This window comes from Dermacentor variabilis, chromosome 2 (assembly GCF_050947875.1).
Source record: "Dermacentor variabilis isolate Ectoservices chromosome 2, ASM5094787v1, whole genome shotgun sequence".
Lineage (NCBI taxonomy): Eukaryota > Metazoa > Arthropoda > Arachnida > Ixodida > Ixodidae > Dermacentor > Dermacentor variabilis.
Window position 1 is genome coordinate 75,948,144 of NC_134569.1, and position 15,068 is coordinate 75,963,211.

At 42.7% G+C, this 15,068-nt stretch overlaps 1 protein-coding gene across 3 annotated transcripts; it reads left to right on the forward strand.

Moving 5' to 3' along the window:
- The first annotated feature begins 135 nt into the window (after window positions 1-135).
- Window positions 136-13,537, forward strand: LOC142572117 (uncharacterized). 3 transcript variants are annotated; one of them, XM_075680998.1, is made up of 7 exons: window positions 136-236; window positions 576-739; window positions 3,192-3,276; window positions 3,694-4,176; window positions 5,076-5,387; window positions 8,972-9,200; window positions 11,886-13,537. In XM_075680998.1, the coding sequence occupies exons 2-7, from the start codon at window positions 585-587 to the stop codon at window positions 12,656-12,658; spliced, it is 2,037 nt and encodes a 678-aa protein (XP_075537113.1). In that variant the 5' UTR covers window positions 136-236; window positions 576-584; the 3' UTR covers window positions 12,659-13,537. The 3 variants fall into 3 exon arrangements, with proteins under 3 accessions (XP_075537113.1, XP_075537115.1, XP_075537114.1); XM_075681000.1 differs by having other exon boundaries at window positions 138-236; window positions 3,124-3,276; XM_075680999.1 differs by lacking the exon at window positions 136-236 and having other exon boundaries at window positions 593-739.
- The last annotated feature ends 1,531 nt before the right edge of the window (window positions 13,538-15,068 follow it).

Genomic DNA, 15,068 nt, shown 5'->3' on the forward strand with positions numbered 1-15,068 from the left:
CAATTCCTGAAGGTACGCAAACGAACAAAAAAGCCGCAGAACTCGCATGAGTCACGTTATGATTGCAACCAGCAACCAAGAAACAAGCAGCTAGTTTCGGTTTCTAGACGCGCGTGTGCGCGCACGTGCTTGTGCGGCACAAAGCTAAACTGGCATTCACTAAACTCTGAGCGAATGACGCTGTACGATGAGTTCAAAGTCATTACATCGATTAAGACGAGCTTTGCGAATATCAGGTGAGCGCGTTCATTCTGAGATCAGGGGACTCACAAAAGCCACAGTAGCGTTCATTGCTCGTGCAGGATGGGATCCTATTTCGTTGTGCACAATGTTCATGTCCGAACACTATAACCTGAAATTTTCCCTGCATCGCGCCGTTAAACCACTCAACCAGTCTTGCGAAAGAATCTTCTCCGAAGCAGTGTGCAGTAGGTGTGGTATCGTACGCCGTGCGCTTCGCGCACCGGTGTCTGCAAAGACTCGAATTGAGACGTGCAGTCATCGTGACAATAATTAAATATACTAGCTGTCTGGTGTTTATTGGGGAATGGTGGTGTACTCATTTATGGCTCCAGATATACTCAATGCTACTGGGGGCAAGTGGCACGAAGATGGTGTGGCCGCGCCGGTTCTGGTCGCGCGCAGCTGCAGTGGCACGCGCTCTGCGTGCGTCGAGCCTGCTCAGCGCCGTCGGTCGTGCCAGCTGGCCAGCAAAAAAGAAGACGGTCTCGAACCGCAGGTGAGATCTTTTTCTACTCCCTACGGGTGCTCTGCCTCGCACTAGAAAACGAGAAAGAAAAATCCGGTGTCCACTAATTGTATAGTCATTTGGGCCGTCGCGACACTGTGTTCTATAGCAGAAGCCATGCGTCGATCTTCTTGCTGCTCGGAGCCTTCCGTGCTTGTCGACGTGGGCTAAACGGATGACCAACTCTGCGCTCGCGCTTATGATTTGTCTCTCCATCGGTCAGCTAATAAAGTATGTCTATACTGTAATTGCGCAATAAGTCTACGGTCTGTCTTTTGCCGCGGAGTTGACCGCGTTTGTCTACTTCCGACAATGAAATGCGTCATCCATTTTTCAGACACCGTTTTTCAGCCGCTCAGCTAGAATCCATCGAGTCTGCGCTATGCAAATCGGCAAATGTAAATCATATGCTTGTGCATGTGTGAAGGCACTGAAATTTAGGTTACATACAAGCGTCATATTTTCTCTGTTCCAAAATCTTCGAATTTTTTGCGCGGCGACATATTCTTTCGCGCATATTGCCTTCTATTAACATGCATCGGCCGGCCCCAAATTCTGACAGCGCCTGCGGCATATCTTGATAAATAGGGCGCGAATAATTGGAGGATTGATGTCATAGTTGGCAAGGTTTATTATTCATTGGAAGAAAACTGGCGCAGAGATATGATCGCAAAAGGTATAGACTCGCCATGCTCTAACAGCAACATGTGCACATTGAAATTTTGTTCGAGAGTGAAAAAAAAACAAAACAAGAAAGTGAGTCAGATGGTGCATATGTACGTGCATGGAAGAAGGTTAACATATGTAGAAGGTTTTTTGTTTGATGGCTCTGTAGTAAATGTTGAGAACATGTATGATTGTGAATGAAAAGCAAGGCACACACTTCCACTGGAGTCATGGTGATGAAGAAATGATTAACATCACGGTTCTCACAAATGTATAAGGGTGCGTGCAAATAGCCTAAATAAATCTACCAGTGGCCTACTTGGTCCACATTCACTGAAGATCAGCGGTACCTATCTGGCCACTTACATCGAATCGGCAAAGTTGAGTGGCCAGCCAGCCTCTACACTTCAGGTTTTGATCACTTACTAATGTACATTAAATGTTTTCTCTCTTAAAATTTTAATGTATCTACAGTTGGCAGCTACATGAAGAGGAACCATCTTAGTGGTGCATTGCTGGAAGATTACGCTCACAATAAGCTTTGCAGGTCATGTGTGCCAATTTACTAGGCCTCCCTTTTCTTGGTGGAGTTCAGTCTCGAATTTCGTGTTCAATAAAGCAACTCTCTCTCTTCCTTTGCACACTATTGTCAACTGCAAATGAAAAGCTTTTAGATCTGTTGCAGTGGTCATCTAAACCTTTCATTTTTGTGCACAACATGATACAGAGAAGTCTGTTGTTATCCATCACAGCACAAGTATAGTCAGAAGTAAGCAAGATGTTTGTTGGATATAATCATATACTATTAACTTCAGCCATATCAGCGTTACATAATCGATTTTTCTTTAATACCATCCACACTTAGTTTTCCTACAAGCTCTATTCAGACATTCTATATGTATGTCCACTCGAGTGTTGACAGCTTTGATGATTTGAAGCATGTAATTAATTACTAAAAGGTACAAATATTATGTACCATATTAAAGCACGATTGCTAGTTCACTCTACAAATATTGTAGGCAGGAAGAGATGGGCATTTTCTGTGCATGGTGTTTCATGATTGCTAAATAGAAACCGTTTCCTGTGTAACCTTTCCCTCACACTTTTTAAGCTTGCTCAGGTGAAAATGATCAAGCTAGTAATCACTGTGCATTATTCATCCATTCCCACTGGCCTATAGCTGCTGCAAAGAAAAATGCTGCTACCATGGGAATTTGCCACTATAGATAATCTATCACAGAGTCAGCTGTTTTTTGTCTCGAAGGATATTTCATTAGATTAAAAACAGCTTGGCACCCCTGATTAACAAGAGCATACCTCTGTAGCTTGAGCAAACAAAGTAAACCAGAGCACAGTTGCTTCTTTTAAGTAGCTCTGAGCTAACATCTTCCTTTTCTTCTGCTTTACTCTTTATGGTGTCAAAACAGCCCTTCGCTATAAAATATTAATGATTGAGTGAAATGGCAATGAAGCTGGCCCACACAAACCTTATGAGGAGCTGCATGTGCAGGTTGACTCTTTGTATTTACTCATTATCAGTTCAGCACCTTGAACTCTGTAGATTTTATCTCTCTGTGCTGCCATTATCTTTGTGCTGTCATCATAATTAATAATGCTCATTTGTGCAAGTACCAAATGCACGTAATTTATTTATTAACTAGATTCTATGTGAAGCTATAACAGCAGTAATTTATTTTTTTAACTGGCAGACCCCTGATTTCTGGCCGACCCACCCTCTGACAAGCTGAGTCTTGTCGTCCTGTGTCCACAATTCCAGCCTCAAGGCCAGAAGCGGGACTTGGTCTGCCGGGGAATCTTCACCATTCAAAGCAAGCATGACAATGAATGGTGACAGCATGCAGGTACAGCTTTACAGACGTTTGCACACAACAAATGTGACATTACATTGGCTCACGTAAAATGTGGAAATTGTTCACATGTTTACTCCGTTTCCTTTTTCTTTGAAATCTTAAAATTACAGATGAAGAGTGTCAGCTAGTGCTATGCATGACACAGGTCACACTGAAGACATTAACTTTTTATGTTGTTTGGTTGGTTAAACGTCTATTTCTACAGGATGTTATTGCACTTAATGAACATATTGGAGCCAATGAATGAACACAATGACTCTTTATCATAGTACTTGTTCCCACTTTCTTACATGACATTAAACTGAATTATGCACAGAAAAGTCTACTTCCCACTTCTGCTGTGGCACTTTCCTCAAATTTTCAGTGGCCGACCGACCTCTGAGACTTTTGCATATGCTTACTGTGCAGGACCTTGTGAGCACACCACCAATGCACCTGATGGACTTCTGCTCGATGCCTGTGCAATATGAGTGCGTAGTAGCACCCATGCCCACACACTATGGGCCTTCGTCGGGTGCTGCTGCCTCTCAAATGGCCACACCACCACAACCTCCATTTCCACCAGTGAATTCGGTGGTAGGGCCAGCACACAACACACGCTCCAAGCGGGCCTCCATGGAGTCATGCATGCGGCCCCAGTGCTATGTCTGTGGCAAGAAGTTTGAGAACCCCATGCACCTGCACACACACATGGAGCTTCATGCACCATTTACGGGGGAGGGTCAGCCAATGGTGTCTGGAGACAACAACAAGATGCCCCCACTGTCACTGCTGCCCAACCCACCACCACCCCCGCCACCACCACCGCCATCTCGTCGCAGCTCTTCAGGCAGGGGCTCCCATCAGGGAACTCTGCACTCTTGCTACATATGCACCAAAAAGTTTAAGCAGGTGCATGCCTACAACTATGGTCAAGTTAGCTACTACATAGTGGCACACATGTGCTGCAGCCATGTTATAGATAGCCCAAGCTTACAATCTTCTTTGTTGTGTCCAAGCTGTACCACATGCTCCCTTCACAGGACAGTAAAAGTACTACATGATGGCACTTGTCATGTTCATTTTAACTGGCTACTCGTATCCTGCCCAAGACAGTGTAATTTCTCATGAATTCAGTGGAGATACCTGCCCTTCTTAACACTGCTAGCCTACTGAGCAGTCATGCTATAAGAATCTGCATATCATGTGAGGATCTTTTTCCCATGCAAAGTTTTTTTTTTTACTACAGAGCCGAGAGATGTTGAGGCCTTTAGGAGTGAACATGACTGTGGTACTGGTTTTACAATTTCACTATTTGTTACAACCTTATGTACAGAAAGTGATGTTCAGGAGGAGATCAACAAGGGCATTGTTTATTAATGAATTTTTTTGCATTACAGAACTTATAATGAACTAGATGCATGTGCAGCTCTAGTAAGTTCTCCTTGGTCACATGATGTGGACATGAAAACCTGCATCTCAAATATGAAACAAGGATGCTTAACAAAAACCCAAGAACCTTTCTCAAGTCCCCCGCAGTTTTTTCATGTCGTTTTAGCACCCATTGCTGTCGTTACTATCAGTGCAGTGATTCCATGGTGCTGAGATAAAGCTTCTAAGGCTTGTTCAGGGCAGACTTGAACCATCCTCAACATGCATGATTGTTTTCTTTTTTTGAAGGAAACATGATGATATTGGTGACAGATGCCACAAAAGCCGGAGAATGTGGCCTTAATAACATGTGTCATCGTAAAATGAACAGCCACTCAAGTAGCCCCCCTGTTGAGCTTTGTGGTGGTGGTGGCACACAGGTGGGCCACCTGAACAACCATGTGCGACTTCACACGGGTGAGAAGCCATACGAGTGTCAGGTGTGCAAGAAGAAGTTCACCCAGAGTGGCCACCTGCTGAGCCACACGCGCATGCACACCAACCACAGGCCATACGAGTGCAAGTACTGCAACAAGAGCTTCACCCAGAGTGGCCACCTCAACAACCATGAGAGGCTGCACTCGGGCGAGCGGCCCTACCAGTGCACCGTCTGCTCCAAGCGATTCACTCAGAGTGGCCACCTGTCCAACCACATGCGCCTCCACTCTGGTGAACGTCCCTTTGAGTGCCAGGTACATGTGCCGGCAACTGCTTGAGCAGACCTGCTTCCCTAATAGCTTTCCTGTAAGGCAGTTTGCAGAGCTAATGGTGGCATAGTCAGTTGTGCAGTCAGCACATATCTGCAGCCATTCAAATGCAAATAGCAGAGTGTGTTGTGGTGAGTGTGTAGTTTTTGTGCAACCAAGTGAAAGTGACCAACTGTGATGTGTTGCAAGTGGTGTTTATTACACATTGGAGTTCGTCATACAGCTTAGTGCTCTTTGCTGCTTGTAGAATGCAGCTTTTTGCGCACAAGACGAGGACAAAAGAAGAGGCTGAGGCACACGAGCGCAGTGTGTCTCAGCATCTTCTTTTGTCCTTGTCTTGTGCGCAAAAAGCTGCATGTCCTACAACATGCCCAAACAGTCACCTTAATGAGCTGCTTGTAGGTTGCACAAAAATTGTGCACTCCGCTGTTTTCATTCAAGCAACTGCACATGGTACATGGTTTGTGCATTTTCAGAGAGACAGAAGGTGTATATTTTAATGCCAGCTATATGTGCCTGCAATAGTAGCAGCCCTGCTTCCCTAATTGTAAAGCTAGCTTTCCCATAAGATAGTTTTCCAACTTAATGGCACATATATGCATTGTTTGCGCATATTGTGAGAGATGTAAGATGTAGGCATGGCTCTCATGATGAAGCCACTTGTGTCAGACAAGCACTGGCACATGCATTTTGCACATCTTTGTGTGAAAGACTTGTGCAACATCTAGCCAGGCAAATATGCAGTGAAAAGCAGTGCGATCACAAATTTTGAATATGGTCAGTTAAAGGGCTGCCAAGAGAAACATTAAGTCACTTTAGACATGATAGCTTTTTCAGAACATTACTTAATGCAAGAAAAGGCTGTTAGATGAGACAACAGTGCCATTTTTTAAATTTAATGCATCCCAACCCACGTACATGTTCACGATATGAGTGTGACGTTTACTGTTTTTCGTCATTTCGTCAGAAATGTTCCCAAAAGTTGCCAGGTTGAGCCATTGTGTACTTTAACATGCAATGCAATTTTTCTGTATTGATAAGCGGTCATTCCACCTCATGGGGACAATGGAAAAATTCATGACATCATAGACGGATGGTGCTGGAATGTGAGGGTAGTGTCGCCACACATCTTTCATTATTGTGTTCTTTCTAGCTTTACCAGGACTCTGCTTATGGTAACACTGAACATTTTGGTATTCAAAAAGGCAAAATCAAAATTTACCAATTTAGTTCAGGTGAGATTTCCCTTCAGTGCCCTTTCCATTGGCAAGTCTGGTGTTTTGTTGAAGTCCCTGTATGTCAGGGAAAGATTTACTGCACATCACGCTCTGCTTATCATTTATGTCAAATTACATGGACATGTGTGTGGCATTTTGTTTCTGCACAAATAAATATTAATGATGTGCACCATGCTTGTACCTACTGTGCCATAAACATTTCCCATTCATTCATTCCAACTCAGCAAATTGACCCTGCTGAATTCCAGGAAGAGTTGGGAAAAAAGAAAAAAAGTAACTCATTTTCACCAGTTTTTGGAATCTCTCTCTCTCGCACAAACACACATACACACATACACACAAACACACCACCATCACCACCAACAATAATATGTGCTAACAAACACTACTTGTACGCGAAAAAGCAATGCCATAACATCTGCAACATGACTGCCACCCTACACGTATTGTGCTGTGCAACACAGATTTGCACAGCTCAGCTGGCTGAGGTACTTCAGTGGCTTGGCTAGCACCTTTAACACGAAATAGCAACTTTAGAATTGAAATTGTCATAATATGTGTGGTGGGTAGGACCCAGTGAAAATAAAAAGCTGTGCCAAGTTTGTTTTGGTATGAGTCACTGTGCCAGTGCAGGCCCATTATGCTATATAGGCTGTTGCACATATTACTTTCCATTTTGCCAAGGGAAGCAGTGCATAATTTGAGTTCTATAATAATGTGACAAGAAGCTTTCCTTAATAATATCATTATCACAGTGCAATGCTGTGTAAATTTCATCTGCAGTAAATAAATGCAAGTATGGGTTAATTAACACTGGAAAAAATTGACATATTTATGTACGGAAAGCTTAAAACGTTCTAGTAGATTCACAGATTGCAGATGCATTAGTATATTCCACCTAAGAGAAGGCTTCGAAAAAAAAAAAAAAATGTTTTCCACTCATGATGTTTCGATGAAGTTACCTGGAATAGCTAGCATCAAAAAGCACTGCTGAAAAGGCATCAAATTGTGGCTCCTGCACTGCGCTGCAATTGCTGCAAATGAATTGCGTTATGAGAAATGTAAAGCATTGCTTTTTGTGCTGCTTGCTTACTCGTAACATTATGCTGTGGACAGGTAACAGGTACATGAATGCAAGAGATCATGAAATAGATTTTGTGAAAGGCACAACTGACATCCACCCAATTTGTAGCACGAAGCTACAAATATATTTTGGTGTTTGGCTATTTAGTGTTTACCAAGCCATAATAAGCTGCAGCTTCTGGCACAAAATATGATGAACATGTTTATGTTCAAGGTGCATTTTTTAAACTAAAGCAAATTTGTCTACTTTTTCAATTAATTTCAATAACCCAGCATTTGGTGACTAGCTCACTGTATTTGCATACATTTGAAACTGCACATTTTCATGCAATTGAATTGTAATGTTGCTCAGGTCACCATAAAAGTATAAGCATGCACAAACACATTTAAAGGACCCCTCAAGCACTTTGAGCTCGAAAATTTGTGATGCAGTGGTAGCTGGGCAAGCTGCGCTCCCTTCTCAGAACACATAGTTGGCTTTCATCATACTGGCCCTCTCGTTCTTCTTCAATTGACCAGTCAATAGCTTTTACCCTGGTAAGTCACACGCATGACCCTGCTGGCATCACAATATGCAAAGAAGAAACTCGAAAAGCCTGAAAAAGAGCACGAGATTGTTTTTTTGAATTTGCAGCTTCCCCACGGTGTGTAGCGCTGCCATAGTTCACCAAAGATGATTGTCATTGCACAATATGCACGTTTACTTAAAATGTATTCAAAATATTACAGGTGGTTTAGGGGCCCTTTAAACACACTGCTGTTTTTTTTTTTTTTACCTTAGGCAGACCTTCTGCCATTCTACAGGCATGCAGAGGCATCCCAAATGGTGATGCTTTAAAAAATGCAAGGAACTGACTCAGGCAAAAGTGAGATCAGGCTATAAGCTGATATTTCTGAACTTGCATAAGTTCCTTGCTTGCAATATTCCCGAGACAACAGTCACAGGATTAAGCGCCAAGACATGTCATAGCAATTACCGATGACTACAACTAATGTTGGCAGTGGCATCCAGTGATAAAACAATCTTTGCCAGTAACCTTAGTCACTGCTTAGAAATTTCTTTTACTCAATCGCACAAATTAATGACTATGTGTTCAGCATTGCAATACTTGTCCATCTCCATGATTTTCCCTGACTGAGTCACTGTTTGTATTCTCTCGTATTATGGCAAGACACCACACCAAACAAAGTTTCAGCACACCCTCGACTATGTGGTGACGATGGTTTGTGCTTGGACATGCCTGACAGGTGTGCACGAAGACCTTCACTCAGAGCGGGCACCTGAACAACCACATGCGCCTTCACACGGGCGGACGTCCACACTCATGCCCGGTGTGCCAGAAACGCTTCACCCAGACGGGCCACCTAAGCAACCACATGCGCATGCATACAGGCGAGCGCCCCTACGACTGCCTCATCTGTGACAAGGCCTTCGCTCAGAGTGGACACCTGGCCAGCCATCTGCGCTCACACCAAGGTAATGGCTGACATACCCACCAACATGCAAACATTAAAATTTGTAAAAATCGTGTGGGCACACTGCTGAAAAGGGGAGACAGAAGATAGGAAATTTTGTTTTTAATTCTGCCCTAAGCGCGCACCTCGTGGGATACACACATACTTTATTAACAATGGTTTACCTTTAGATGCAGAACACAAACACCTAAAAACTTGGAACAGCATAAAATGACAAGCAACACAGTTCCCTTAGAGCATGGTGATTGTTCTTTAGTTATTTTGCTGTTGCTGATTTTTACGTGTTTCAGGAACTTGTCCGAATAAACAAGCAGGTGCCACTCTGGTGTCCTTTTATAATTGAAACACCTTCAATGGTATGATCGGAGACCAATGAGCGAAACTTTTTCGTGAACATAATTGATCTTTTGTAAGATTTGATGAAACATTCATAAAATTGTGCGAGCCCAAATTCGTAAAATTAAAAAAAAATTGTGGGAGTTGGCAGGTATGCAATGCGTACAAACTCCTCTTATGTAAACAGCATATATGTTAGAATATACGAGTCAGATTCTGTAACAATATCTCTCCCACTCCATCTCGCAATTATGCTGAAAATGTGGCAAGTTGCCTCTCGTTCATCATTGGAAAGCACTGTCATGGTGCTGCTTTCCAGTGATAAACTGGTGCATTCTCTTTCGCTTTCATAAAGAGGTTACTGTGTGTGTAGAAAATGCATGTGATAGAACATTGGGCAGTAGGTCACCTAAAATGTTTTACAACGCACTGGGCAGTGCGGTGAATAAAGTGAGACTAGTCAGCACCACACAAGCAGTCAGGAAAAATAGAAGAAAACGCTCTGTATTCATGGTATTTCTTTTTAGATTTAAAGCAGTTTGATTGTGAATAACACTAGATAACCGTTGCTGATATCAACATCCATAATCTTAATAGACTCATAGCATGACTTATTTGGCAGCACAAGGACCAATATTTATATTGCTGTGACTGGACATGTGCGTCGACATATTAACAAGGCAGAAACAACTGTAACTGGCGAAATGAGACACATGCTCGTAGCAATTCCTTCCTTCACATGCCCACCCCTCATGTCCTTTAGGGACTCTTGAGGTGTGAATAAAAATAGAAAGTAAACGAAAATCTGTATAGGTCTCGTGCAGGTTAATATTGTTCGTGATAACTGCAGTATTATTGTCACTATGAAACATACTCGGAGTGCAATCAAAACAAGAATGAGCATCGAACAAATTGAGTCTTGACATTCATGTCCGGATAATAAGAGAATTTTTATTACCAATTTACTCCAGAATACAACTTGGGGGAAGTGAATGCACCGCAGCTTTGCTGGGGTTTTTCTTTTTTCTTTTTCTTCCTTGGTACGAAGATAAACTTGCTCATGGCTTCATTAGTCCTCATAGGCAGCTGCAGAGACGTCGTCTCCAGAAGTTCTTTTTATGACTTGCTTGTTCTTATGCATGTTCACATTTCTGTTCAACGTTATCGAGGGACGAAAACTTTGAGGAGTGTAGATAAGTGGCAGTGAAATATCCCAACTGACCTTCTTAAGAAATTCATGCAACAATCATCATGTTCATGTCTCATGGCACAATGCAAGTGACATCTGATCACAATAGTTTCATGAGGCATGAGCCTATGCTGTTATGTATGTGTTTGGTTATTTCTCCTATGCTACAATTTCATGTTTCTGTACTAAAATCTGTTATTCCTAGGCACGGCATTCTGTGGCATTTTGTTTATTTACTATGCATAAAAATTGTAAATACAAGCAAGCATTCAAGGCATGGTGAAAAACAACTGTGAGAAACTAACAATCCACTGCATCTAGAATGATTTGTTAAAATTGCATTTGCTACTTGACCCCGTTTAACTAATTGATAGTGATTCGTTCCCATGCATAGTATGTATTTAGTAGTATTTATGTAGTATGTATTTTGTTGTATTTTATAGTTTTTTACAGTGATTTTGATGATAGTACCGCTTGCTCGGTTGCCTCCTGAGCGTTGTTTCCTTTTCTATTCTTCATCTATCTTTTCTTCCTCTTTTCCCTCCTCTGCGTGATGAAGAGTTCCTCACACTTTGTTTGCCCCTGCCTTATGTAATGCCTCCGGGCCTTTAAGGCTTCAATAAATGAAATGAAATGAAACGTAAACACCTGCACAAGACCTTTGCCGCTCATAAAGAAGCTCTTGGAAAAGCACTTATAGGAACTAATAGATATTCTCTTAGTTGTTAAAAAAAAGTTGCAAACAAGCACTAATTGTTTCCCTTCCGAGCCGTCCTTGGTAGTGTTCAAAACAATATCATGGTATGAGACTGTGTTGTGATGATACTTGGCTTAAGAGGAAGGTCCACCATTGTGATCTTTTATTAAATTTATTTACCTACATGTCTTCCACATGTATTCTCTTCGAGCTAGTTCTGCATGTCTTAACGAACTAGATACATTTCCTGACATGAACATTCTTAAAGTAGCTTAATGATTTGGTGAATTACAGTTTCGAACTATGTGTACTAGCGCAATCAACTGAAGTTCTTGTAATAACGACCACGATAATCCAAGCACACTTTACCCTGTTGATCAAGAACCACTCTAGGAAGCTGAAATGGCTCAGCTTGACATATTTTTTTAGAAACTGCATAAGGAACACTCCTTGCTATCCTGCAGGTCTCACCTTGGGTGCATCAAGCACGTCCTGCACAGGACGAATGGGCGGCATTCCACCACCACCGCGGCCAGCGCCACACATAATCAAGTTGACTCCAGCTGCTCAAGGAGAGGAACAACAGCAGCAGAATGAAGAGAAGCAACAGCAAGAAGAGCAACAACCAAACCAGCATCAGCAGCTGCAGCAGCACATGCTGCAAGGTTTGCCCGACACCATGCATTCAGATGAGACTCCCCAGAAAGGAGCTTGGAAACCCAGTGAACAGAGTGCAGGCATACAGATGGCTTGCAGGCCTCCAGTGGTGGTGCCACAGGAGAGTATGCCAACTTTGGAGCCAGTGTTGGCATCTATGATTGAAAGGCAGCAGTGCGGGATCCAGAGTAGCCTGCCAGGAGATGTGGTGGTGGTGGAAACACATGCTGGCGTGCCGCATGAAATGCAAGTCGAGGTTCAGAGGGACTCTCATCACCCTGGCAAGTTGGCCATGCAGCCTCAAGATGTTGCAAACATGCGGGCTCGCATGCAAGTGCACATGCGTGCAAATGTCTCGGCTGAAATGCAGACAAGAGTGCGGGCAGAGCTGGAACCGCACCTAGACTGCCAACTAGACTTGGCACAAGACCCGAGGTACCAATTGGAGTCTGATCCACCTCTCTACCCACAATACGACTCTGAGACCGAAACTGATGACAGTGACGACAGCGACACGGAGACAGATCCGCAGACCCTCTATGACATGATGAACATGTCTAGCACCAGCTTAGAGACTTGACAGCGGCTCACTTTAGGTCACTTTATATAGTAATTTGAAAAGTTACACCATACCACAACTGCCTAGTAGCTGCTGTAGGAAGGAAGCAAAACAAGGTGAAAAAGTGCAAGCATTTTCAAGGCAGTTCATGCAGCAGCTGAACTTTGCAGTGTCTGGATATGCAGATGCATGTAGAGTTCCCTGGACTGAAACATTGTTTTGACATTTTAAATGTTGCTTTTTTTTTATTATGCACTAATAAAGCTTAAGCTTAAATTTGTACAAAAAGCTGCCCATAAACATGACATGTATTTTCACAAGCCTCTATTATTAATATTAAACAGCCACAGCAAAAATTACCAGCCAGCGGACAGAAATTTGGGCATAATCTGCCTTCATGCTTTTGTCAGCAAGCATTTAAGAAGCAGCATGGCATTTTTTACAATTATGGCTGCATGAGACATGTAGTGGGTTAGCCAGAATTTTTGTTGTTGTTGTTGATAAACGAGATGGAAATGTCACACAGTGTTGCCCACTATGTGATATGACTTTTGAACCAGCTCCTCAAATGTAAAAAGGATTTTTAACCAAGTGCAAATATGTATATATACATAGGAACATTTTGTTTTGCACATGCAGGTACCACATTATATGTAGTCGTGCAACATCCATCTCCTACCTAATATGTGCATGCCTACACACACATTCATACATTTGTTCTGTCACATCTGCAACAAGTTCTTCAATTTTATGACAAATGTATCTGTACCAGAAGTCTTCACCAGACTACAGCTTGCTGTACCATTTGTATACTGACTACGTTTTGTGACTTTCTGATCAGTTTTGTCGCACCAATGTCGTCATCGTGACAATAATAAAAATAGACCGTGCAGGCACTAATGTGATTTTTCTTTCTTGCTCTTTCCTCTTTCCACTTGCAGCTAAAAGCAGCAGTATAGTGTCGTTATGCCAAGAACCCCACCAGCCTTGTCATTTGAGTACATGAGCTGCCCAACAAAGAAATCAGGTATTACGTGTCAAGCATGCTTTCTGCTTAAGGGACACATCACCAGGTTTGGACCTTGGAAACAGACAAACACAGTGCTTGTATCACATGCTGACAATCATGCATGCAAAGTATCAAATTGCTGCATGGTGTGAAATGACATGAAATTTCAAACAAAAGCCAATGTTCTTTTCCTCTCGAGGGAGCCCCGCTGCCTGCTGGAGAATCAAGGTCACAGGCACAAATGAATCTATGTTAGGCACTGCCTACATCGTCAAATAATGGCATGTGACTAGGATAAAACATTTAATGTAGAATGCAAAACCACTACTATAAGTGCACCACACAGCAAAAAAAGGAAGAGAGTAAAAACGAATTGTGCAGTTTCCATGCACTGTGGGAATCTATGTTATGTGAAGCATTTTGCAGGCCAGCTTGCTATCCAGCATTGTTTCAGGTTCCACAAAGCGTCACCAGGTGGACAAATATGTTTATGTAAGGCGAGGAGTTGTGTGTGTGTGACAAGCATGCGTGCGATGACTGTAGCAACATGACAACGGTGATGTTGATCGTGTGATGGCCATGGCACCCTTTTTACTCCAGCTGTTTGATGCGAGTTTCAAGATGCCAATTGGTCGGTTATAAACATAGTTGCAGGTACTACTAAACAGGCATAAGCAAGAAAAATGTAGGTTTTGATGTCACCTGTGACTATAGGTAAAACAGTAGAATCGTACACAGCTATGTCTATGTTAAAACGTTGATAGAATTTGTACTCCAGTGGAGAAACATTGAAACATATTCGACTTGGGTCAGTCATAAAGGCAGTACAATGTCGCAACTTCTACAAAGCATGAACTACATTGAGAAAAGGACCAAAGAATGTGGGCTGATCCTGAAGGTGGGGGTGAAGTCTAACACAGCATCAACAAGCTCTCGCAAGGCAAGACTGATAAACTGGTATGTGACGCATGTGCCAAACATCTCAAAAACAATGTAGCTGGATTCAGCATGGGAGAAGAATGCGCATAGTTCTATCACCCCTCCCCCCTTTCTTTTTTTTGAAGTGCATCAGGCCACTGCGCTGGGCGATAGAGGTTTGATCCCACTATCAGTGTGAAATTGATTCCAGCCTCTTCTTTATTGAAGAGGCTGGAAATGAAGTGTTACGGGAATCTACCTTCCTACCTACTAATTACAAAGTGCCTAGGAGGAAAAAAGGAATTCTTTGCATTGATAGAAGGCCCCCTATGATGTAAATACGGTGTAGTCCATTGCCTTTGGTATCGGAGAAAGCAGGGAAGGAACGTTGCTTGCGGAAGCTAGTCAAGGCGAAGGGAGAGATTGTCCATGCTTGCAGTGAAGCTCACCTCCTGGCAGCATGGCACAAAATTTCCACTTCTATCTCCTTTAATCATGAACCAA